Source organism: Pantherophis guttatus, chromosome 4, assembly GCF_059756535.1.
Source record: "Pantherophis guttatus breed Tessera chromosome 4, ASM5975653v1, whole genome shotgun sequence".
Lineage (NCBI taxonomy): Eukaryota > Metazoa > Chordata > Lepidosauria > Squamata > Colubridae > Pantherophis > Pantherophis guttatus.
Genome location: NC_142066.1, coordinates 136,737,002 through 136,761,473, shown reverse-complemented (window position 1 = coordinate 136,761,473; position 24,472 = coordinate 136,737,002). Strand labels below are relative to the sequence as shown.

General features: G+C 37.8%; 1 protein-coding gene across 4 annotated transcripts in view; it reads right to left on the bottom strand.

The window, feature by feature from the left end:
* Nucleotides 1-24,472, bottom strand: part of CDK14 (cyclin dependent kinase 14) — a 223,714-nt gene that overhangs the window by 111,034 nt on the left and 88,208 nt on the right. For all 4 annotated transcript variants that reach the window (XM_034402352.3, XM_087892861.1, XM_034402353.3 and 1 more), the window contains one exon: nucleotides 20,193-20,287. In XM_034402352.3, the coding sequence (XP_034258243.1) occupies nucleotides 20,193-20,287 (95 nt within the window). The remainder of the gene's footprint in view (nucleotides 1-20,192; nucleotides 20,288-24,472) is intronic.

The following is a 24,472-nucleotide window of genomic DNA, read 5'->3' as shown; positions in this document are numbered from 1 at the left end:
TTAAGGCTATGATCTGTTTGGTTTTGAAATTTTTTTTATTTATGACTGGATGTTTCAACTGTTATATAAACGTGATTAAGGATATGATCTGTATGGTTATGATTGGATGGATTATATCTAAAAATTACTTTAAGTAATGGATTAAAAGAGAAACTTTCTTTTGGATGTTAAATTTAAGGTTATAGATTTTCAATATATTTTCAAGGGCTTTAAATTGTTTGTTTATTGTTGAATTAATTGGGATTAACTACCTTTAAGCAAGAAAAGTTATATTTTGTTTTGAACAAGGAAAGTTAAAGAACAAGTGATAGATAAATCTATAGATAGTTAGTTTGTGGGGTATTTTATTAAACGTTTTTACCCTGCATTTGTTCTGGGAAGTCCGGGGAGGGGGTTGGGGGTTGGGATGGGGGGAAGGGAGGGGGGGAAATTATATATATATATATATATATATATATATATATATATATATATATATATATATATATATATATATATATATATATATATATATGATTGATTTTTTGTTTATGATGTATGCTGACTATGAAATAAAAGTTTTTTTAAAAAAAAAACAAAAGAAAAATAAATATTTTGAATTAAAACCCATCCAATTGCAAAGCGGCTAGGTGAGCATGGCTGGATTGATGTGACCAGAGTGGTGTGAAGAACTAGGTGTAGCTGGCACACTGTGGGGAAGACTCAGGGCTGCTGACTCGGGATGGCTGGATGAGAGTGCCAACTGCATGCAGCCAGGTGGGTGTGACTAGATGGGTACCACTGAATAGGCGTGGCCATGCACAAAACAAGCCAACCCGGGCAACTAGATGTGGGACCAAATTGGCACCCCAACAAAATAAAAAACACCCACAAATGTGCCAGACAATGGGAAGTGACAAGGTGTGCAAGGAAAGGAAAGGGGAGGGTGGATTTTCACCACCTCGCTTGCAGAAAAGCTCAGCTTTCCATTCTCTAGCCCCACTTTCTGAGGAGAGGATTTTTTGAAAGTCTGCAAAGAAAATGAAGGGGAAGGGGTGTTGGTCCTACCTGAGATGCACCTTCTCGTTGGGTGGAGACAGCACCCAGGATGGGTTGTACTCATCTGTCCATCCTTTTTGCTGGGGCTTCCAGCTTTTGGCGAAGACGAAGAAACAGACTTGGCGTGTGGGAGACAAAGAGAAAGGTAAATGAAAAGAAGCAGGACCAGGCTGGAGAAGAGAGGGTCTGGCTGCTGTCTCCACCCAACGAGAAGGTGCGTCTCAGATAGGACCAACGCCCCTTCTCCATTGTGGGTGGAGACAGCAGCCAGGATGGGACATACCCAAGTTCACTGTCCCTAAGTATGGGAGGGACCAGACTGGTCTGAAGAACCCTCCCCAGGATAAACCCGTTGCAGCACTCTATGTTCAAAGGCGGCATCAGTCGAGGCAAACTTGTCCAGCTTGTAGTGCTGGATGAAGGGAGAAGGTGATGTCCATGTAGCCGCTCTACAGATCTCAAACAAAGAGGCTTGTGAAGCCCAAGCCGCCAATGTCACTGCACTTCGGGTTGAATGGGCAGTCAAAAGAGGTGTCGGTAAGGACCTCAGGTTGTATGCCGTGGCGATTGTCTGCCTGATCCAGCTTTGCATCCCAGGGAAACCGGCAGGATGGACACAAACAAAGATTCCGTCCTGTGGATGTCAGCAGTCTGCTTAATATACACATGAAGAGCCCTCAGGACATCCAATGTATGCCACCGTTGTTCTAGATGGTGAGCAGGATGAGGACAGAAGTTAGGAAGGATGAGTTCCTGCATGCAGTGGAAGATAGTTTTGACCTTGGGCACAAAGGTAGGATCAAGCCGGAGAACCACACGATCAGCGTGGAACACGCAGAGGTCACTATGAGTAGAAAGTGCGGCAATCTCCGAGACGCATCGACCTGAGATAATGGCTACCAGAAAGGCAACCTTGCATGATAGTAGACGGAGGCTAGTCGACTGCAAAGGCTCATAGGGAAGACCCATAAGGGAATTCAAAACAATCGAGAGGTCCCAGGCTGGGTACCTATGTCCACCTTCCCTGCACTACTTGTCCCTGACAGTGAGCCCCCAGTCGTGAAGACTGGCATCCGTCATCACCACCACTCTCTGCGACTCGAAAAACAGACAATCTCAGGAGTTGGCAGGGGACTGCCACCATCTGAGGAACCTGAGCACCCTCTTGGGGACGGGAATCTTTGCTGAAGAGGTGCCTCTGCCCACCTTCTGTAACAGCAAAAGAAACCATTGAAGGTCCCTAGAATGTAATTGTGCCCATGAGACAATCGAGATGGCAGAGATAATTTTGCCCAGGAGTTGCGAAAGGACAAAAGGAAACACTGATCTATTCCCTTCCACTCTGGAAATCAGAGCTCTTATACTATCCTGACGCTCCTGTGACAGATAGACCTTCCCAGTCACTGAATCAATTAACGCTCCCAAATGGAGCAGGCGGGTAGTGGGAACAAGGTGGCTCTTCTCAATGTTAATGGAGAAGCCATGGGAAGCAAGGGCCTGAAGGGTAGACTGTACATCCGCCGATGCCTGCTGCTAGAGGACAAAATCAGGATATCGTCCAGATAACACTGGAGACGAATGGATCTGGCCCTGAGGGATGCTGCTAAGGCTGCCAAGACCTTGGTAAAGTTTCTAAGGTAGGTAAATTGAGGACCCGGTTGTGGGGGCAATAAGCTGACTTTGTATAAATATACAAAAAGATGAAGGCTATTGCTTAGCATATTGTAAGCCGCCCTGAGTCTCCGGAGAAGGGCGGCATATAAATTTAAAAAAAAAAAGGTACGCAGGGCAGAAGAGAGGCCAAAAGACAAAGCCCTATACTGGTAATGAAACCCCCCAAAGCAGAATCTAAGAAACCTCCTGTGGGAGGGGAGGATGGGAATATGGAGATAGGCCTCAGTGAGGTCTATAGAAGAGAGGAGCTCGCCCCTCCTAACACCGTCGAGAATAGATCGTAATGACTGCATCTTGAACTTGCGGTATACTACATACCAGTTCAAACATTTAAGGTCCAGAATAGGTCTCCATCCCCCTGATGACTTGGTACAAGAAACACACGGGAATGAAATCCCGTCCCCTTTTGATCATCTGGCACCTTTTGGATAGCCCTGATCGAAAGAAGATGCTGAACCACCGCGTCCATAAGGGATCTTCTCTCGATGTCATGAGAAAGCGGACAGAAGACAAAAGACATAGGGGGAGGGGAGAGGAATTCAATGGCCAACCCATATCTTAATGTGGCCCGGACCCATTTATCAGAAGTGGTTCTCTCCTAAAGGTCGGCAAAGAGTGCCAATCTTCCGCCTATGGGAGGATCCGGGATGCAGTTAACAACGGCACCAGAATGAACGACCCCCTCCTCCATGAAAGGACCATTTACTTAAAGGAGTCTACATCTCGCAGATCTGTCCGGATAGCCCCGCTGTCTGGGGTAGAAAGTACCTTGCATCTTAGAGGAAGAGCGCCCCCCCCCCGGTCGTATCCCCAATATTGCGGGCGATGGGAGTATGACAGAAACTGGGACTCTCCCCTACAATAAGCGGTCGGCAAAATCTTCTGCTTATCTTTGGTTTCGATGAGGAATGAGTTCAATGGGTCTCCAAACAACGCACCCTCTGAAAAGGGGACAGATGCTAAGCGCCATTTATGTCTTGCGTCAGCTTGCCAATGGCGAAGCCAAACCAAACGGCGTGCTGTTACAGATGAAGCAAGTGACTTTGCTGCAAAACGGGCTGCGTTGACGTTACGTCCACTGAAAATTGTACAGCGGCGATGATCTTGTTAAGACCTTGCTTGATTCATGTATCCTCTGGAGCAAGCTTATCCTGCAGTTGTCGTAACCATAGCAACGTTGACCTGTTAAAGAACGAGGCGGTTGAGGCCAACCGAATCTCCCAGGCCACACCTTGATGTGCTCATTGCAGCACCAAGTCCGATCGGCGTTCCTCAGGACGTAGACCTTCATCAGGGGTGCTGGGAATAGCTGCGTTGGGAGTCAGGGCCACGATAAGCGCATCAACTGTTGGCACCTGCAGAAGAGAGGCTAAATCGGAAGCTACATTAAAATTTCTACGGTCAGTAGAGGATGGAACTGATGCTGAACCAGGGAATGCCCACTGTTTTTTGAGTACATCCAGAAAGAGAGGTGGTGTAGGAATATAAGTCATCGCTTTAGCGGGTTCGGCAAACAAAGAGTTCAGGTTCCCCTGAACAGGGGGTATAGGCTCAGAAGAAGAAGCTGACCCAAGTTGTGCGGTATTAATTGCCTTGAACAACAAGGACTTAAATAAAGCCTGAGGGAAAAAGCCAGTGAAGGCTGGCTGTTCCAGAGGGAGACCCTCATCATCGGAGAGTTCTGGTTCACAAGAGTCAACTCCTCCCAGCAGAGACGGATGACTATAATGGGAAGCCACAGGTGAATCAGGGGCCATAAGAGACAAACAGTCTTCTTGGTCATCACTGTCCGAGGCCACCGATGGGCAGGTCACCACAGAAGGAACCCTACTAGGGGAGGATCCACCCTAGGTTCATGAGCCACCGGGGCCGGCAATGGTGGTGCGAAAGTTTTGGAGTTCACTGAGCCCATAAGCCCTCAGTTGGGATAGAAACAGGACAGTCCCGCAGAGACAGTTGGTCTGGGGTAACTGGGGTCTGATGTTCCCCCGCACTTCCCAGAATTGGACCGGATCCTTCTATGGCCGGTGCAGAAGCAGGTAAGAGGCTAGTGGCCTTGGCACAAATCTTTTTTAATTCCTTGTCCCAGCGCCTCTCATCCTTTGAGGAAGAGAAAGTACTCTTATGGGCTTTATGCTGAGAACAAGAGTCCTTAACAGCCGTGCCTGGCTTCCCTGAGCCTTGTTGAGAAACAGTAGGGCTGGAGGTTGCAATTTGGGCTGAAGATTGTTCGGCTATACTGGTCCTCTGCCCATATTTTGATTTGCATAAGGCTTTAGGCATATTGATGCAGAAAAACAGCCCTCGTTTCAAGAAGAAGTGGTGTGGTAGTAGGGAATTGTTGTCACTGATAAGGTCACAAGAGCCAATCACAAAAACCTTGATCATTTTTCTAGATGTCCCAGTAATCAAGGGTCAAGAGTGATTATTTTGATAAATCAGAAGACCACTCCAAGCCTATGAGCAGAGATCAACGCTATCGCACGAAGCGATTACAGTGGAAAACAAAATGATGGCCACCCCTTGCCACCACCAAGGCAACGCGAAACTCCTCCAATGGCTCACCGCTTGCCAACAGGATAGGGCAATGACAGTTACCAGACAAAATGGCGGCCGCAATAGTCGTCACCAAAAGGAGTACTAAACTCCTCAGCGAGACCGCCAGGTAGCAATAACAGCAGGGTTGGAGCGCAAAGCTTCCGAGCGTCTTCTGGTAATAGGCACTACAGCCGAGACAATTTAAATAAGAGCCATGCCGTCGAGACCGAGAGGCCAGTCCATCAGCACTTCAAATCGGGTGTCAGCTGTAATTCGGCTCTAAAATGGCTGCCGACCACAAGCAGGGGAGCACGAAACTCCACACAAGATAATCGCTGTATGTCCGGGAGCGCGAAGCTCCACCAGTGATCAAAGGCAAGATGTTCCCAGGGAGCACGGGACTCCACGATAAGTCAGCATTTGTTGTAATTAACTAAACAGCAGAAACGGCAATCTCTGACAGCACTTGAAATTGGAATCAGCTGTAATTTGGCTTTAAATTGGCTGCCGGCAAGAAACAAGGTAGAGCAAAGCTCCGCACAGAGCAATCGCCGTATTGTTGGGAGCGCGAAACTCCACCAGCGGTCTAAGGCAAACTGCCTTTAAAGATTGCAAAGTTCCACAATAGTGCTGTGTCCCTTGTAAATTTTAGAATATGTAAAATAGCCAAATAGAGGGTGACAGCAAGTAGCTGAAGTCAGCTACTGAGGGAAACTAACCCACTGCAGTAGAGCCAGTGCTGCAAACTCACAAATCGATGTAAACCAAGTCCAATCCGATAGGCAAATTCCGAATCCAATATCCAAATCCAAAGTCCAAATAACCAAAGTCCAAATTCCAGAATAAGTCAAAGTTATCTAGAGACAGAATCCCACACGACTGTCCAGACAATGGGAACTGATAACTATGACAGACTCAGTCCATCAATCTGAACAGACAAGTACAACCCTTCCTGGCTGCTGTCTCCAGCCACAATGGAGAAAGTAAATTTCCCCATCCCACTTGCAGAAACATTCTACATTTATTTAGTTATAAATCCTCACAAAGCACAAATCCTTTTGCAGCAATCTCACTGAGGGAAAAGCTTTATCATTCCCTGTTTGGTCAAATCCACAGAAATGGGAAGGGGGAAATAGAGAAGATAAACAGAAGGAGGGAAAGGTGGATAGTTTATATTTTCACTGCAGTTTTAGTTAGTTCTTGCTGTGACTCCCCCACCCAAAAAACCCCCCAATCCTAACAATGTGATTTTGAATGCCACCTTCCATCTCTAAGTTCTGATATTCTTTTTTGAAAGCAAGAGGGAAACTAGTTTAATAGTTCTATACCATGTGTTATGCTTTCTTTGTATTTAGACTCTGGGTACTATATTTTAGAGTATACTGATGTATAAGAGTAAAGCCAATATTTTTCCCCTGCTTTCTCTTGCTCTGCTTCCACTTGTAGTGTTGGGAAACTCACAGTGTATAGCAGATGTACCAATTTGTTTTCTTTGGTTTCCTGACTATATTGGTCTATGTCTTCCTTGTGGGTTATGGTTTATGGGTCTCTACTGTCTCCACATCCATACATTTTTATATTCCGATTGTTTGCCATTTTTCTAAACTGAAGGCTTCATTTTCAATTAGGCAAGTTGCTTCAGTTTCTTGATCATTTTTGCTGTCTTTTTTAAAAGCTTCAGTACATAGGCAATATTATTTATCAGGTATGGCCATCAGTACCTCAATATCAAATCTGATATTAACCATTATGGGTTTGGATGGGGGGGGTTATCTCTTTCGTAAGTGTCCTAACATTCAGTACTAGGAATTTTGTGGAGGATTATAATGTATGTTTTCAGTGAGAAAGTGGCAGATACCTGTGCCTGGAGATGGGCCATTTTCAAGGATGTAGACCTAATTTGCTGCATTGTTAGTTGCCCTGTATGTATTTCTCTCTTCAGAAAGTAAGGATGGAGAATGGAAAACAGCATTTCTGCAAGTGGGATAGGGAAATCCACATTCCCCTTTCCTTTCTTTGCATACCTTGTCACTTCCCGTGGTACATCTACGAGTAATTTTCCTTCTGGTGGGGTGCCGAGTTGGCTCCATGTCCAGTTGCCTAAGGTGACTTATTCTGCACCCACCTGGCCATGACCATCCAACAGCAGCCATCCAGCCACACCCACAGTTGCACAGTGCAGCTACTATGAGTCTCTTTTGCTGTCATATATCTTTACTGGTTAACACTCATACATACTCATACAAGTACAAGTATCTATATTTATATAGTAACCACTTTGAACTTCAGGAAAAAATGTTTTAAAATTAACTTATATCTACCTTCTCCTTATTCAGCACTCTTTATCATTTACACATATTTCCAATGAAATATGCTCACTTCTCCCCTTTCCTTAGCTATGATAAATCTGTATATGACTTAGCTTTCCCATAGTTCTACCTAATTGGTTTCAGCTGTCATATCTGAAATGAAATGGATGGAAAGCCTGAGGCCTATGAATGAACAGGAAGCATTTGCAACTACATTCCCATCATGTCAAACCAGCAACATGAAAGAGCTTTCCCATTAAAACAAAAACAGTACTATTTGGCTTCTGGCAATGACATCATGAGGCAGACAGATTGGATTGTTTCACTGAGGCTGCAAGATTGTTGCACACCATTCTTTTCTGCTAAATAGATTGCACATACATTTATCATGTTCTGGATATTCTACTGAGTACACTACTTCCCTATTGTTACATTCTTAAATATATGCAGCAATGGAAAAAAGAAAATATGAAAGGAAACTAAAAATGAAGTAAAAGACCTGCACACAAAATCCAAAGGCAAGATTTATTTATTTTATTAACATAAATAAAAATCTTTTTGACATAACAAAAAAATAAAAAAAGAAATATATAAAGAAAGAAAGTAAAAGGGAAAAAGTATAGAAAATTCAAGAAAAAAAATTCAAGAAAGAAAAAAAAGAAAAGAAATTACTTCTGTCCTTAGAGACTTTTGTCCTTACAGCAGTTACAAACAAACATGTTGCAGGTCTTTGAGATACAACCATAATGGAGCCTGCCCATTAGGATCGCAAGTCACAACAGTAGTTAGGTGAGTGACTTAACAACCACCTGCTCTCCCCAATTAATTGTTAAAGGAACATGTGGGTGCTAAGGAGAGCAGGGGGTACTTTGGGGCTGCAAATATGATTGTATATTATATGCCCTGTTTTATTGAATTATTCTATGCTACCCCAGAATTACCTTTAATGATATGGGCAGCCATATATATTTGACTTTAAAAATATATTTGTTTCAATTTTTTTTTGTCCAAGTCCTTCATACATGGTAAAATGTCCATATTTACACAATATTGACTAGAAGTACTTTTATACACTTTCCTTTCTACGGTGTCATATAGTAACAGCACATCATCCTGTAAAAAATATCTCTCAAATTATAAGACAATGTGAATTTCAGATGCCATATTCATATTGTCTCCTACTATACTACAGCCCATTTCATCGTTCTCTTTAATTTGTTCCTTTTGTTTCAAATTTTAAAAAAGGTTTGTACATTCTTTGCAATCAGATGTTCATCATTTGTACAGAGTTCATGCCAGTGTCCTATGTTATCCTGACAAGAGCTATTAGAGACCTTAACATAGCCATTCCTCCATTTGAATGTTAGAAGTCAGCTATTATACACTGGAGTTCCATAAAGGTTCTTTTTCTGCAGTGGGATAGAGCATCCTATTGTATTCCAATGTACTTTTTTCACATATCAGTGTCAGGTATTTTATAGTGGAACATATCAAAGCTTATGCTTTGGTATGATCCACTATAGGATGAAATCTTATGTCTGAATGAACCATGACCATGTGGCAGCCGTACAAATCCTCTTCCCTGAGGGATTATTGCCATAATGGCTGCACCTACTGAAATGAGTTGTAATCCCTGTCTGGTAGATATAGCTTGAAATTTATAGGTAGTTTGATATAATTTAATGTACTTGGTATTTACAACTAAATATTCAGACTGGGACAGAGAAAGAAAAGCAACTTTTGTATCAAGTAATGGGTTTAATGCTGCTGTAAAAATAGTCAAGCCATATCATATGATTATTGTTGTGGAGAAATATAATAACAAGATCAATTCTATAAAACAAGACATTTATTGGCCTTCTTAACATGCTGGTGCTAATGCTTGAGGAGAAAGCCAAGTTTTAACAGTCTTGCATAGGGCCAGAAAGCTAGGGTCATCCAAGCCCCAAGAGGGAGGTTTTTTCATGGGGTAAGCACATCGGCAGAAAAGTTAATTCTTCCTTAGACACACAAGATGGCACTGTTTGATAGAAGGGATCTGAAAGATGCCCATCCTTTCAGATCTAGTGGAACAGACAGAAGCCCTCAGAGATAGAGTCCCAAAAGTAACCTGGGCATGTAAAGCTTTAAAAATATTAACCAGCACCTTCAATTCTACCTGAAATCATATTAGAAGTCAGCACAGTTTATGCAGAAATAGAACTGCATAAGGAAGCTTTGAAACATACAAAGCTGCATCAGTTGCCACATTATACACTAGCTGAAGTTTACAAATCCTTGCACCGCCCCTTCTTGACCCTCTCAGTCATTAAAATAGTTAATGTTGTAGAAGTATGTTCTCATATCTACAATAACTTCATACCATAAAAGTAAATCTTTTAAATGTTGAATTCAGTTGATTACTTTTTATTTCAGTCAGTAATTTATACACTGTTAGCTATAGTTACTAATACATATTTTAGCTCAAAATTTAGTAGTAGTTATTAGTTTTTTAAGCAATGCATTTTAAATGAAAAAATGGAAAAGAGAAGTCACTGTGACATATTAAATTCCTCACTTATTTACTAGTATTGTACTCCTTTTTCCTTCTTCTTGCCTCTGTTTATACTCTTGTAGAAAGAGATGTCTAATAAAAGAAATAAGAAAACTAATAAAATTCATTTATCTTAAAAGTTACTTCCAGACTCTCTCTCATTCTTGGCAATCAGCTAAGACTGCTCTTTTCCTTCAATGTTTTAAGAAAGAAAAAATTATAATAAATATACATTTAGTGTTTTCTATCAATATAAGCCAAAATTTGATGACATCAATATATTTTTTAAAAAAATATTTCATACAATTGCTGACAGTAAACAGAAAGCCACAAGAAAATTCATATACCAACAAAGATAATTTCCATTTTCTTGTTAAACCTACCAAGCTTTATAGTTTTATTTAAAAGGGGGGTAGGTAATCCAAGAAACAGATTAAAGAATTGAGGTTTACAACAGCATGCAGGTTAAGTGACAGAGGAGTAAAAAAAGAAAAGAAGTGAAATCACAAAACGCTAACTGTCATAGACAATTTAACTGATACTTGTTTTAATGCAATGAAATCATTACATAGAGTTAGCCTTTTGCAGAAATAGAACTCCAAAGTTTCCAACCGCATGAAAATGTTTGGAATTGCAGCATCAAAACATTGGAAGGGGGCAATCAATGTTCCATATTGGGGAAGACTGCATTGAAGTTTGAAAATTGTTTTCTTAATATCTTGAATAAGAATTGAAAAGATTCATCGTGCAATAAAAAATTATAGAATGTCAGTTATGGGGGTTTTTCCCCAAAAAATGAAGCTACAAAAGAAGTCATTAACAAAGTTTCTACATAGTTTAAGTGTGTTTTAGGATATCATCTAGATGGAAAATATCATGACTTTTATTGAGATGTTATACTCTTTTTTCCTGGCTTAAATGTCAAGAAATTTTCAGGACATTTATTACCGAAGCCTTGGTCTGACATGTAATAAAAAAACCCTTTCTGTCATTTCATATTTTATTTAGAACAAACAGATTTAACATGTTTTAAAATTAAGTGATTATGATAAGCAATAGAAGTTTGTTATCAGCTGCAGGAATAGGGAATACTAACTTATTTCTTATATCTGCATTTCATCATGAAACTCAAAGTTACTTAGATATTTTATTTTATGATACATAGATAATTTATTTCTTATGTGGTCCTACATTCAGACTTTGATAAAAGAAAAAATGTTTGTTTGGGTTATTTAATGTTATTGGTACAATTTTGTTTATATACAACATTGTAAAAAGAAACACTTTTTTCCAAATTAATCATGGCTAAGGTTAGAGAATCAACAACTTTTTATTTGGAATACAACTGATTCAGCCAGCACAAGTTGACTCACTCAATATCACTTCTGTTCTTAAAATGTGGAGCTCTTAAAATTGTTTGCCTAATAACATAAATTAAACCTGCAGATCCAGGATATGAAAGGTTATTTGTTTATTTTATTTTTTTAATGTTTTCTGGTATATATGCTATAGTGAAAGAATTAGAAACACTACAGCCCAAATAATATCCTATAATAAAGAGATATTTCTACTTAAAGATCCTCATATTTCAGGGACCAAAAGATATCCATCTTGCTATAAACAGCCAGACAACAGAATGAAATTCAGACAAGGAGATCATTCTCTTATCTGAATCTTTGTCATTACATGGACAATAAGAGAATGGCATTCTCATCCATCAAAGAGTGACATTGATAAATGCATGAAAAGCAAGCCATCTGTTTGCATTATCCTCCTACCAAATCCTTCAGCTATACATAGCTGTCACATAAAATTGCTAGCTCTAATATAGCTACATAGCACCATCCAATATGAAGCAAGTCTTCCTTAAGCTAGTTTTATTATTGTTTACTTACTTCAGTTTCTAGACTATTCAATTCCTAACCCCTCTAAGTAACTCACAGTAAACCAATAAACATAGGATCAAAATAGAAATAGGGGGAAAAAAAACAAATTACACAAGCATCCTAAACACTACCATTGGTTAAGTAACTTTTAATAGTAATGCTAAGTAGTAATGCCCCAATGCTAGAGCTATGTAAGAGGTTAAGGAGAGTCTGAATTTCAAGAGATAATCTGTTCTATATATAAATATGTACCTTACCCCAAAATGCTTTATAAAAGGAACTCATCAAAGCTTGCCATGCAAGTCCTGCTCCAATCCTAAAGTGTGCACATTTCTCAGTAATAGATGTGACTACCCCATATTTAATGTGAAAATTATCAATACGATGCCACTGACTTGTATTGCTGCAGTTCTCTAGAAGTTCATAAAATTGGCACACAACAAAAAATTATGATGTTAATACAGTGATATTTGACTTTTGGAATTTAAATATTTCAGTCTTAGAGGATAGAAAGAATAGCAGCAGCATTCACAGGAAGATTAGGCCATCAATACCTATTTCTTTCTCTTTCCTTCTTATTCTTACAAGACAGAAAGGAAAAATGAATAGACTATCATTAACCGGTCTTTATATCTGTTATCTCTGACTAGTATGCTTAACGAAGAGATATTAATTAAAACTATATTTAATTTCAACTAGTTGAATATTTAAATGACATATTTATATTTTGCTACCTAAGAATATGATTCTCATTATACTAAATGAATATTTCTTTCCAAGAAAAGTTTTCAAGAGAAGTGCCTTGTTTTAGCACTTAAATTTTAACACGTAAATCTTTTTACACCTATTTCTAAAATACTAATGTTGCACATGCACATTTCTACTTGATTTTAACATTTTTTTTCTAAAAACCAAAAAGTTCTCTACTCATTTCAATCCCAAATTAATTCAGTGAAACCCAACTTAATGAGCTAATTGTGTATTTTTGTTCTCTTGTTATATCCCAAGGACGGGACATAAGAGTAGTGTCAGCTTGAGCTGCTTCCTCACATTTTCTTTATTTCCTATGCTTAAATTATGCCTTTGTTTTTGCAGCAGTTTCAGCATATTTCTTTTATGGCTCACTTTTCTGAATTTCTGCACATTCTGTAAGATCTGATAGAGCAGATGTGCTCCAGGTGCTATCCCTAAAACAGAGTCATCTGAGGAATCTGATGGGACATTGCCTTTTCTGTTCATGGTACTTGTCCTTTGCAATTACATATTTCTAGAGCCGGAGTGTCAAACTGGCAGTTGCGGGTCAGGTGGGTCACAGGCAGGCCATGTTGCTCCGCAAAGCGGGAAAACATCATGAAACGTCACATAACAGCAACCTGACACCTGTGTTCTAGAGGCTGGAGTTGTTCTGAGCTGGAGTTGTCCTGACTTCGCCATCATTAAAATTGGCCTTAACCCAAATATTAGATTAGGAAGAGTGTTCCTTTATTAATGTGTTTGGTGTTTTAATTTCTGGATTACTGTCTTCTTCTGTTTGTATTGGATGGCATTGTTTTTATCTTATATACTGCCCAGAATCACTATGAGTTGAGAGGCTTATACATTTCATTAATAAATACATTAATAAATATTCTAATATATTTAAGCAGAAGCAGCAAAACAGAAAGATTAAAAAAATAAAAAAGGATGAAGTAAAGAGATGGAAGCAAAGAGAGAGAGAGAGAGAGGGAGGGAGAGAGAGAGAGAGAGAGAGGGAGAGAGAGAGAGAGAGAGAGAGATAGAGATAAGGCATAGGGAATTGAGAGTGGACAATGAATTGCAGAGACAGAGATGTTTAAAAAAGATTAAATATATAAGGCAAATAGCCTTTACAAGAAACACCTAATGTTTAGATTAAACTTCAAAAGCATCCTTGCAGACAAAAAATTATACAGCTGTTTGTATCACTTGCTCATTCCTCTGATTTTAGCAACTCATTCCCTATTTAATTACTGTGGAAGAGGGAATTTTTTAAAATGGTAAAGCAAGCATTTTCTGCATTGCTTGATTTGGGAATCATTTAAAAAAATATGATCAGATAAATTGTATTTTTTTCATGAAATACAGCAGGATTTTTTTAAAAAAAATCAGCCTAGCTGACTAAGTTCTCTTTTTAATTTCTCATTAATATACACATAACATTCCCGTATCAATTGTTAAGATAATTGTCATCATTATTTTAGCCATTGTCTATTCACTGCCAGATAAAGGCCTATTTTACATGTTTCCAACCAATACGGTCCTGAGCTTTTTTTTGCCAATTGGGCCCACAATACTTGCTGATCTCTTAGGTGTCACATTATGACTATCCAAATCTGTGCCAAGCCCATCAAAATCATAGCTACTCAAGTCTATGCCCCAACAACTGAAGCAACAGATCTTGTACCAGGATTTCAATATCAGCATAGAAAAAACATTGTTTACATACTGGGTGATTTTAATGCAAAAAAGCATTAAAATTAAAAGCATTAAAAAAGCAGAAAAATACATGACTAGCAATTTTGGGCTTGGGGAAAGAAAGAAGCAAGTAATTATTTGGTTAAATTTTGGCATGAAAATTTATTTTCCAATATGAATAGCAAACAGCACAAGTGGCCTGGTTACACTTGGATCTCATCAAATAAACTGCATTGTAATCCTATGCAGACATCAATGATCCAGTTCGGTCCCCACTGTTCAGACATATCCGAGTGCTGATTAAGGTTCTGATCATGAATTTTTGGTGGCTAAAATTAGAGTCAAACTATGCAACATCAAAAAGACAGTACCATCAAAGATGTTTATATTACTAAGTGTGCAATTGAGGTAAAAAATAGGTTTGAACTGCTGAATGCTGCCAAGATGCTTAGTCAACTGTGGGAAGAAATTCAATTGATTGTTGAATCAGCAGTTGTATGGTATGAATCAACATATAAGAAGTCACAGAAAGGCACAAGTGGCTCTTAGATGAAACCATTACAATAGCTGAGTGAAGAAAAGCAGTCAAAGCAGCAGGTAAGCAAGGAGACAATGCAGATTTCCAAAGAGCGGCAAAGAAAGACAATGAAGTTTACTGTGAGCAGCATTGCAAACAGCTAGAAGAAGACTGCATGAAGGGCTACACAGGGAATAAATTTGTACAGGTCGAAAGGATTTACTAAGGAATATTTACTATTCGTAAAAGCAAACACAAAAAAGAGAAGGAACTGTCTGACTGCCAAAGCATCAAAATCATATAATAAGAATATCTGAAGAGTTGTAGGCCAGCAACAAACAGGTTCAACTTCCTCAGAATGATAAAGATGCAGAAATAGAACCAGCCATCCTTTAGGCTGGGCAATGAGCCAATGGCCAAACAAGGCCCCATGATACCATCCTAGAACTGATGAAACCAGTACCACTCATAATCATTACAGACGTGCCACAAAATTTGAACACGTCTATTGGATAGGAATTGGTCAGTGTTTATTCCATTGACAAAAAAGGTGACTCCAAGGATTGCTCCATTTACTGAGAACTGCTCTCAACCAGCTAGATTTTCCTTATTACAATACAACAATGCACCAACATCTAAAGGGAATTATCAGATATTCAAGCTGGCTTTTGAAGAGGTCAATCGTGAGAGACTGTGGAAAGCCCTGGGATATCACAATATCTGATCAAGTTTAAAGTAATTAAAGTAAGATCGAATCTCGCCAGGCTCAAGGTTGACTCAGCCTTCCATCCTTTCTAAGGTAGGTAAATTGAGGACCCAGTTTGTGGGGGCAATAAGCTGACTTTGTATAAATATACAAAAGTATGAAGGCTATTGCTTAGCGCATTGTAAGCCGCCCTGAGTCTCCGGAGAAGGGTGGCATATAAATCAATTAAAAAAAAAAAAGTTGCTACAATCACTGTACACGAATCAGGAAGCTACTGTGTGAATACCATATAGAAACAATGATTGGTTCCGGGTAGAAAAAGCAGTGTGACTAGGTTGCATTCTTTCACCTTTTTTATCCAACTTGCATATAGAAATCGTCATGAGAACCTGGAACTTGAAGAATAAAAAATTAGAACACAGATTGAAGGAAAGACAATCAACAAACTTTTATTAGAAACCAAAAAAGATCTGATCAAAATAGTTAAAGAAGAAAGGGAGAAATTTGGTCTTTTCCTGAACATGAAAAACACCAAACTCATGACCACTGCACTAATGAAATGTCAAAATAACAACTGATGGTGAAAAGAACGAATGTGTGCAAGAATTCACTTTTCTGATTGTAGATTGACCAAATAAATGAATCCAGTCCAGAAATAATGACCCATTGCTGGGTCACACTGCAATGATAAGCATGAATTGCATATGAAATAGCAAGGACATTAGCCTGGCAACTAAATACAGATTAGTCTGCACTATCATGTTTTCTGTATCTATTTATGATTGTGAAAATTGGATTGTGAAAAAACTAGACTTGATGAAACTCATTTGAACTGTAGAAGACTCCTTTGCATCCTTTGGACAGCAAAGATGACAAAACATGTCATCTTAAGGCTTTAGCCTTAAGTATTTTGTGGATAGGTAGACCTTTCCCCCTCACTTGGAACAGCCGTTGTGGTGCTCGGTGTTTGTCTCGCTCTTGCGTATAGTTCTGTGCTGCCTTAGCTAGTGGCTTCTTAACATTTTCCCACGACGCTTTCAGCATCAACATCCAGTCAGTCAAACTTACTGAGGAGGGGACTTCCCTTGGGTATTCTGGCATTGAGACAAAGTCCATACCACTTAATACCTTGAAAGGGGTTAACCCTGTGCTGCCGTGAACAGCATTATTGCAAGCAACCTCTGCGAATCGCAGAAGGTCAGCACAATTGGACTGCTGGTGGTTCATATAACACCTCAAGTATTGTTCAACTTCTCTGCCTGCCCTTGGTGCTCAGATGGAATGCTGAACTAAGGCCCTGGGATGATCCAATAGACCGCAATAAATCCCTCCAGAACTTAGCCATGAACTGGACTCCTCCATCTGAGATGATTCTGTGTGGTATTCCATGCAGGCAGTAGATGTGCTTCAGGAAGAGTTTGGCTAGTTGGTGGGCTGAGGGTAGTCTGCTGCAGGGTATGAAGTGTGCCTGTTTGGAGAATAAGTCAATCACAGTCCAGATCACTGTATTCTCCCCACTCTTTGGCAATTCAAGTATAAAGTCCATTGCAATCTTCTCCCATGGTTTCATTGGTTCTGCCACCTGTTGGAGCAAGCCAGGGAGGGGGGGGCAGGTCTCCTTTTCATGGTGGCGCAGATGATGCAGCTTTTTACATAGCCCTCTACATCTTTCTTCATGCCGGACCACCAGAATTGTCTCCTCATCAGGTGTAAAGTTTTTAAGAACCCAAAGTGGCCAGCTGATTTGACATCATGGCTTCTGTGGAGGATTGAGGTGCGTAGGGACTTGGGGACGTAGAGTTTTGCCCCCTTCCATGCTAGGTCCTCCCTTTTTGTGCTGGTTGTCATGGAACCAGGGGTCGGTTTCCAGTTTGGTTTTAAGCTTTGTGATTAAATCACTTGCAGGTAGGTCCTACCAGTCTCAGCGCTGGGCTATGGTTTGGGGAAGTGGAATGATTGCATCTACTACCCCTCCTGCTTGCATTTGTTTTGGGGTATGCGGGAGAGAGCGTCAGCTAAGAAATTCTTCCCCCCTGGGATGTGTTTTAGCACAAGGTTGAATCAATTGAAGTATTGAGCCTAGTGGACCTGTTTGGGCGATAGTTTCCATTGGGTCCTGAGGGCCTCCAGATTCTTATGGTTAGTCCAGACTTCAAACGGTTTCTTCCCCCCTTCCAGAAGGTGGCACCACTTTAGTAGTATCTTACCACAAAAGCCTTCTTTTCCCACACTGCCCACCATCTCTCCATGTCAGTGAGTTTACGGGATGTATAGGAACAGGGCTGTAGGATCCCCTGGGAATAGGGAAGCAACCGCCCTGCCCAGAGGAGCTACTAATCCATTTTTTCAGAGAGTGTCTGGATAAGCAGATCAGCGAAATCACCATCTATTGGGACATTCCTGATCAGCTCTCTGACTGGTTTCAAGTGGTAATTAAGGTTGACAGCGGCTTGTGTGCAAATGGCATGTGGAGGCAGCCAGGTCCTAGAGAGACAGGACAACCAGACCACAACCATCTGGGCAATGGGAAGCCATGGCACCCCAGCCAGCCACAAGATCAACTCTCCCCCAAGGCCAGTTAAAATGCTACAGATGCAGAAGGGTAGGCCACTTTCCATCGGCCTGGCAACCCCAGCCCCAAAGCCCAAGCCAGAACTACTACCCAGGACGTGATCGGAATGTGGTCCAGGTGTGCAGCCCACAAGTCTCAAAAAGCCCTCCAGACTGTAGAGGTCCCTCCCTACACAGCCGAAGGGGAGGGACCCACAGCCGACTACGACCAATCCCCAGAATCCTATGACAGTGAGGACGAGGAGGAAAAGGACCCGATGGTGAGTGAACCTATCCACCCTTTCACCTTCCCAATTTGTCTCACTGCCCCCAAAACAGGGACCCAGGGCACATTTGAAGCCCTAATAGACTCAGGCTGCACCAAATGTCTGATTAACTTGCCCACGATCCTGAGGCAAGGGATCAGAGCAAAGAAATTGGCCCACCCAATTAAGTTTGAAAAGTCGATGCATCCCTATGGGGGAGCCACAGCACCCACTTAACTGAACCAGCGAGGCCGGAGCTGCGAGGCATGATTTCCCATCCCCCTGCCTATGGCAACCCGGGAGCAGATCAGGAAAGCTTCAACGAGTTGACAGTAATGATGCAGTAGTTTGCATACCCTCTTCCATTTCACTGCTTTGACATCTGTACATCTGTAGATAGATTAATATTTCCCATCTCTAGACCATACAATATTCTTTTGCATTAACTATCATAGAGATATATTGTCCTTCTGACAATCGGAGTAGATTATAATAAAGTAGGAGAGCATCCTGTATAAAAATAGTATGTAAAATCGTGTGTGTGTGTATGTAATTAGTCACTGAAATATTAACTATACGGATTTATTGACTATAAAAATAATGTTATTCAAAAGTTAAATCTAGTTGAAATTAAATTCTTTCTTATAAATTATGTATTATTTTTCCATTGGTGGAATTTTGAGAATTAATTATAATTATTCATTATTCAATACTGCAGCTAAATACTGAAATCATGTTATATAAATTCCATATGTTGGTCTTTGGAAAATGTAGGATGATTAATTGGGATTTAAATCCAAACCTCATATAATGATTCTCTGAATAGAATTACATCATTAAATTGTGTACTGTGAAAACTGAAATTTTAATTAATAGCTGAGATAGTTGAAATTCAACGGAGGGAAAAGAAGCTATGGAGTATAAATTATTCTCACTATAGTTTTCTGATACTAATTATTAAAATAGAATTTCCAGATGCAATAAAAAAACACAGTTTTGAACTCATGTAAACTCCTTTTCAAGTCTCACAATATTTTCCTGAATCTACAATCATATTCATCAATACATTCATCAAAATTACCAAACAGCCCACTTAAAAATATTTCAATTACTGCAGGGCTATATAACAGAGTCCTTGTAAATAAATGAATACATTCGCTTACTAATGCTTGGCTAAAGAAAGGCGAACTCTCAACTTTTCCTTGAAAAATCTTGTGTATATTTATGTTAGTTTCATATTAGAGAGATTATGTTATTTTTTACTTTCTCCTTTCATGCAAAATACAAGTTCTTGTTCTTTTATCTCTACCAAGTGAGCGGTTAAAAGCAAAGTTGTAGTTGGTTTAAATTCTTTATGTATTTCTGCACCCCATGGAGCCCCCTTAAGTCAAAGCTTTCAAAATATAATAAACTAAATTTTATGCAGATAAGGAATACTATAAAAATGAGTACAATTATAGGAATTATACATCTCTAAATAATAGAATGGGGGAGAAGAAAAATAATCAAGATAGTTGTAACGGGTTTGTCTTATGTATCTGAAAAAAAAATTAAAACAATATCTGATATGATTATTACAGTATTTTAAGTTTCGAATACTTTTTATATTATACTCCAAACAACATCAGCAACAAGAGACTATTATGCAAGTTATCTAGGTTTCTTTTATCCAATGGCAGCCATTCTGTTTTTAACTTTTTATCTTAGGTTACAGAATGCAAAAAAAAATTGTATAAACTTACCACAAACTCAAATACCAGGGTCAGTGTCTCCTTTGTATGGATGATATCATGAAGCAGCACAATATTAGTATGTTTTAGACCTTTCAGGAGAGACGCTGAAAGACAAAAGCAAAACTTATGAAAAAAATATTCAAGATTTTTCTCCAAAAAGCAACATTTTGTACATCTTCTAAAAATTGGAATGGCCCAGCATCACTGGCAGAAATTAGTGCGATTTTTCCCCAATTATAAGAAACAAGAGAAAATGTTCTTCCTAGGTTATGTCTTCCAGAAACAATCATATCAAAACAATAAATGTGGCTATAGAACCAATTGGCTACAGTAAACTATTTACTCAATATTTTAATATTGCAATAGCCAAACTAATAATTTCATGTTGAAACTATTTTAAGGCTATTAAACAGTAACAACAAAATCATAAAAATATGGCAATTCTATTAAAAATTATAATTATGAAAATGAAAATTAATACAAATTAAAACAAGAGAAAACACAATATAGTAAATATATATAACTGTGAATTCCCATCTTCATGACAAGTATAAACAATTTTAGTAACATATCATCTCCTTTTAAAATACAAATGATTCTTTCTTCCCATATCCCTTTTACCTATAAACAAATCCATAAATCATCATTTAGGTGATATCATAAAAATTACATTAAGAGTCACGAGAAATAACAACATATCTATTTTAACCTTGATCAAATAAATCAACTTTATATTCCTTCCTTTTAATTCTAACAATTTTAATCTTTAATCTATTCAGAACTTGATTTCTTCTCATTTTTGCTTTATCCTCTCTCACAAGATTCTTCAAAAATTTAACAAGATTCTTTTCTAAATCCAATATAGGAAAATTATCTAGGACATTCTCTTGGTTTATTGTTTTATATCCCTTTAAATTATTAAAACATCACCAGTTTCTTCTATGTTTGCAGCATAATATATATTTTGCAGGTCATCCACTTTCAACTCAATCTTGATCTTATCAAGTAGAATTTGTTCTTTTTCCATAACATCTTTTAGACATAGTCTCTCAATAGAGCAAGATGTCTTTGTTGGCACAAATACATCTTGTTTATTAAAATTAACTTCTGAGTCCATTGTTCAAAAATAATTGTAAGTCCAGTGTATGCATACACTTTTAATTGTAATCCTTAATTCCATCTAGCATCTAAATATGATTCTTTTATTCAAAACAAAGACATTTTTGTATTAGAAGGATCCTTTATAATTAATTCCAAAATCTTTTGGAGAAGGCTGCCAGTTGATTTAATCTATTTAATCTTTAAAGCATTGTTAATAAGAACATTTCTTCAATAAAGAAATAAATAATATTTTTATTCATATGTTTATTTTTTTCTATAAACAAATATTTATTTAGTTATAGGACTTTTGTGGAAAACAAATCATGCTTTAGGTTACATATATGCATACATATTGAAAATTCAAAAAATCTCACAAACTTTTAAACACCATTGTAAATAGTAAAATTATATCACATAAATATATTTGCGCACCTTGGTAGAAAAATTATTAAATATGAGGAAATGGATGCAAAAATGCCATGAAAGCATTTATGTGATAACAATGATCAAATGGTAACAATCTGAATGGATTTAATTGAAATATATTAATATCTGTTAAAAGAAGTATAATGATTGTATATAAAATGCCCATTTTATAGAAATCAGAATTGGGTAAATGAAGAAAAACATAAAAAATAAATTTTATGCAACAAGAAGGGTTTACAAGAAAATATATGAAGTCAAACAAGAAGTAAAAGAATCAGGAATTAAATGGGTACTGAATTAATGTGGATTGAATACAAATGTATGTTCAGTCCTACAGAGCAAATGAATGAGGATCAAATCACTAATCAAATATAAGTATAAGTATAAGAGTATGTAAAAGAAGAGAAATATCAAGAAAATTGTGATGAAATGGAACTCAAATTCTCAGAAATCAGACATTAAAAAACAGACAAGTAAACAAAATATAAATTGAATTTATGTAGAGATCTGGTCATGGTTGATTTGCAAGGAAATAGGGATTTGAAAGGATGGTATCGGTATAAACTAGATTTACCTAGCTTTCCTTTTTCTTAATCTCCTAGCTTTAATTTAATTACTTATTACCAATTACTCTTATTTGTAACATTATTTATTTCAAAGGTATCAGAGTGACAGGAATGTAAGTGTAGACAATCTGACAACAATTAAATAATTAGAGCCTGGTGGCGCAGCAGACTAAAGCACTGTTATTAACATCAGCTGCCTGCAATTACTGCAAGTTCAAATCTCACCAGGCTCAAGGTTGACTCAGCCTTCCATCCTTTCTAAGGTAGATAAAATGAGGACCCGGATTGTGGGGGCAATAAACTGACTTTATACATATATTTTGTATATTTATACAAATATACAAAAGTATGAAGGCTATTGCTTAACGCATTGTAAGCCGCCCTGAGTCTCCGGAAAAGGGCGGCATATAAATCAAACCAAAATAAATAAATAAAAAAATTAAAAAAATTAAAAAAATTAAAACAAAGATATCTGAATAATCTTAAACGAGTCATCTGTCAACTAATTAATAGATTGGACAGTTTTAATCCAATTGCTGAAATGAGCTTGAGCCTTTGCCTCTGAACATCAATCTACAATACATAAAATGCATTGGTATAAGAACAACTAATATAAAATAAATTATGACAAAAACTATTTTTTACTAATGTACGTAAAAAACACAACATCCTATGGGTTAAAATAGAAATAAATAACTCTGCAATTCATGATAGATAATCCTTGCATATCAAGCAATTTGCAATTTTGGAAAGCATGGATATCTAAATAGCTCACTAACAATCCTCTGTAATGCTAGTGCCAGACTACCCTTATTTAGACATTCTTCCTACAAATAGCAATTTAAGGAATTTAGAGAATGGAGAGCCTAAAAGAATATGAATGGGACATTTATTTATAGGCAAGAAAGCCATTTGTCTTAAAGAAATAGCCAATTAGGAGATACATGTATAGATATGTATCTATAAAAGCATTTTAGTAAGGAAATAATTTCTCCCTTTAAAATTTTAAAAAGCTAAGTATTCTTTCATTAATTAGCTCAAAATGTATGTTACTAAAAATTTATTCCACACATTTTTAAACAGCCATTACAAATAATGATGAATAAAATATGTTTACAAGTGGCACTAGAAATCAATACTTTATTTCTGCACAGAAATTTAGTTAAGCTTTTTGAAATTGCCAATGGGCTATAATTTTAGTTGTATAAGTATCACTCTTACTGACTGCATGTCTCTATCTACATCTAAAAATCTCAGCAATTTAATAATGTAAGGTAGAAATAAACCAGGAGATACGATTAGGTTATAAACTAAATAAATATAACCAGCACATCAGTGTTGTTGAAAACCAGCAGTTATGGGTTAATGTGAAATAAGAACTCATACTAAGAATTTTATTAGCAAGCTTGTTATGTAATGCTAATTTAACATGGGGTTTTTTTTTTTACTTGCAGCAAATGTAAAGATAAACAGATGGCTCTGTTTTAATTTAATTCCCCAATGAGTTTTGAGCAAGCATCCTAGCATATGATGCAATAGTCTAAAATTAAAATAAATGCTTTTCTGGTTTGCTTATATTCAAGTTTGTTACATTTGATATACTGCTTATTCCAATATTTCAGCAGTTGAAATCTAATGTTTGAGGAATGGAAGGAAATATATACAAGTTTCATTTTTCCTACTGAGCATCAGTAATGCTCTTTTTAACAATTCTGCACACAAGTTTAATCCCAAATCTTCGCTTAATTGGATGTTATATAAAAACCCAAATCAGTTGAAGATTTTTGGGTTATATTACAGATCTATATATTGTATTATATTTTATGGTAGTGACCTGCTATCATGTGACCACATTTTACGATGATTTTGCATTCTAGTTTTTGGCAAAACTGCACCATATTGAACCATTGGTTCACTTCAAGATCATGGCATTTGCTTAGTGACCACCAAATTCACTTAACGACTGCCATTAAAAAATTGTGAAATTGGATGGTCACATAACCAATCTATTTTACAATGGGTACAACATACGACTGTAAAGGGCAGGTTCATAATAGTCATATGTTGAGAACTATGAATATATTATATACGATGTGATATGATATATAATAATGAAATATAATACAATATAAGATATATATAGTTTTCAATTAAATTATAATTATGTTCATCTTTAACTAATATATTTAAGATATA